This window comes from Aptenodytes forsteri, unplaced genomic scaffold (assembly GCF_000699145.1).
Source record: "Aptenodytes forsteri isolate BGI_AS27 unplaced genomic scaffold, ASM69914v1 Scaffold57, whole genome shotgun sequence".
Lineage (NCBI taxonomy): Eukaryota > Metazoa > Chordata > Aves > Sphenisciformes > Spheniscidae > Aptenodytes > Aptenodytes forsteri.
The window spans coordinates 221,392-224,068 of record NW_008796220.1 but is presented as its reverse complement, the minus strand read 5'-3'; the positions used below and the strand labels follow the sequence as shown (position 1 = coordinate 224,068).

General features: G+C 54.5%; 1 protein-coding gene across 1 annotated transcript in view; it reads left to right on the top strand.

Moving 5' to 3' along the window:
- The window catches only part of SOX7 (SRY-box 7), a gene marked incomplete at its 5' end in the record, with an annotated part of 4,634 nt that extends 2,569 nt beyond the window's left edge, over nt 1-2,065 (top strand). The window contains one exon of the mRNA XM_009288989.1: nt 2-2,065. Coding sequence (XP_009287264.1) covers nt 2-621 — 620 coding nt within the window. The remainder of the gene's footprint in view (nt 1) is intronic.
- Nucleotides 2,066-2,677: the final 612 nt, after the last annotated feature.

The window sequence follows — 2,677 nt, the reverse complement described above, 5'->3', positions numbered from 1 at the left end:
GTCCGGGGATACCGGGAGGCCCCGGGCAGCGGCAGCAGCACCAGCGTGGACACCTACCCCTACGGGCTGCCCACCCCCCCGGAGATGTCTCCGCTGGACGCCATAGACCGCGAGCAGAGCTTCTTCTCCTCACCCTGCCCCGACGAGCATCACCGTTCCCACCTTGCTGGAGCCACCTACTCCCCGGAGTACGCGGGCAGCTCCCTTCCGTGCAACCACCACCCTCTCAGCCCCATGCCGCAGCCCACCACCTGCATGATCCCCCCAGCCTCCAGCTGCCCTCCCCTTCCTCCTCCTCCTCCTCCCAGCTACTACACGCCTGCCTTCCCCTCCCTGCACCCCCCCAGCCTCCATGCCCACCTGGGCCAGCTCTCCCCGCCGCCTGACCACCATGGCTTTGACACCTTGGACCAGCTGAGCCAAGCTGAGCTCCTGGGGGAGATGGACCGCAATGAGTTTGACCAGTATCTCAACAACCCCAGCCACGGCGACCACCACGGCGGGGTCTTGGTCAATGGACATGTCCCGGCGGCTGGTGGCTCCCACACCTCCGAGACCAGCCTCATCTCTGTCCTTGCCGATGCCACGGCCACCTACTACAATAACTACAGCGTCTCCTAGACCTCCGGCCAGAGCCGCCTGGACCAGCCGAGGAAAGACCCGACACAGTATTACGAGGCATTGCTCCCCGGGGACATCGCTCGCCTCCCCTCGGGGTGACCGAGTCCGAACCGTGAGGGTAGTGGAGTCTCCTCAGTGGCGTAGGTAAAGGATTTCAGTCGTTGGCTCGCCACCGGTGCAAAGCCTCGGGTGCCCTGCTCCAAACGGGGCCGGGGTGGATTTCCCAATGCCAAAGCCCTTTGGCCAAGTCCCTCTTCCAAAGCAGAGATGCCCCTGGGAGCGCGGGAAGGCTGCCCTCCATTTCGGGGTGCCCCCAGCTCTGCTTTGGAGTCGGGAGGACGGCAGCATCTTGCAAACAGCAGGTCTGAAGTCCTGGCAGGGCCAAAACCCCCTGGAAGGGGCAGGGATGGGGGGAAATGGGAAGATTTTGGTAAAGGGGTGCACGGTCTACAAGCCGCTCTCGGCTCCTGGTATCAGCATTGCTGCAGCCGTCCTGACCTGCCTCACCGCACTGGCAGGGGTTAAACCTGCCTCGTCCCCCAGACCACGAGTTGGGGGCTTCATCCCCAGAGGGGACGGGACACCAGGGATGCTGCCGGGGTGGCCCCGGGGATGCGCGGGGGGCTGCAGGGGGGCAGCCAGCCCCGAGGGCGCTCAGCCTGTGTGTTCTGGAGGAGGGTAAGATCGGGACTTAGAAAGGCGGGATCCGGCCGGCATCCATCCCCCCCCCACCACGGCTTCCCCTTGGTCTCCCACCAAAAACGCTCCCAAAGCGGGGGCGGCGTGAGCTGCCCTCCCTGCCGGGCTGGGAACGTGTCCCGGGATGAGCACTTGGGCAAAGAGGTGATGATGTAGCAGACACGTTTTTTATCAAACATCCTTTGAAGGCGAATGCTTCACATTTCGAGCCGCAGTGCCCAATGCCTCTTCTAACTCCGGCGTATTATTGCTTGTAATAAAGCTGTACATTGATTTATTCCTTCCATTATTCCTCCCCTCGGATTTTGTATTGCTCGAGTTCTCTTCCTTTTCATAAAGATGAAGCTTTATTTTAAATCAGTTATATGACATGATTAATCTTAGTGTTTACTGTATGGCACTTGGTAATGATTAGTTAGTAGCGTGGCTATGATTTTCTGGTTTCAGTCCCAAATGTGTATTAATAATAATTGCAAATAATACTTAAAAAACCCCACAACTTCACAGGTTTTTAAGCTAATGCATTCCATCTTTTTTGTGTGACTCTATGCATTTTGAATGAGTGTAGATACGAGTTTGCATAAAATATTTAATTTAAATAAATATGTTTTTATACGATGATTGTTTTATGATTTAAATTGCTGTAGCTATTGACAAATTTTTCAAAACAGAAACATTTCCTGTGTGAGTGCTATTTTTTTAATTTTTTTTTTGGTTGGTATTTTCAGCCAAACTTTTCTACTTCCATTTTTTTAAATAAAAAAAGATCCGTGGTTATCTTTACAAATTGTGGATTGCTTTCTAACAAACCGACTCGAGGCATGATGTGTGCGTACCTTCACTTTTCATGGTGTGTCTCAGGGGCAGCACGTCACTCTGATGGCCTTGATCCCGCTTTCGCCATCTCATGGATACGACCTTCGAACGCCAGGTCCTATGTAGATATTACAGTGAAGGCAAAGCTTTGCCTTCGGTGTGTTGGTGAGCACAAATGACGTTGCCTATTTACGGAGCGAGAGCCAGTGCCTGGAGCATGGTTTTTATTCATATTTAAGGCTGTCTTTCACAGTTCGTGCTGATGCACCGTTTAAGATGCTCCACCGTGCGAGGGCCACGTAAAGGGTCCTCGGTGCAAATGCAGATCAAGGCAATGAGGCCTGAGAAATGGAGTGTGGGTGAAATTTGGGGAGCTGCGTGAAGGGCGCTCTTGTAGGTGGATGTGGGGCGGCGGCCTTCGGGCGTTGCTAGCGAAGAGAAAAGCTTAGTCCTTCTTGCGGTCTGTGGACCAGCATCACAGCCTGCCCTTGCCAGACATTAAATTAAGCTGTGTCCCTGCGGTCCTTGAGGTTGAGCCATG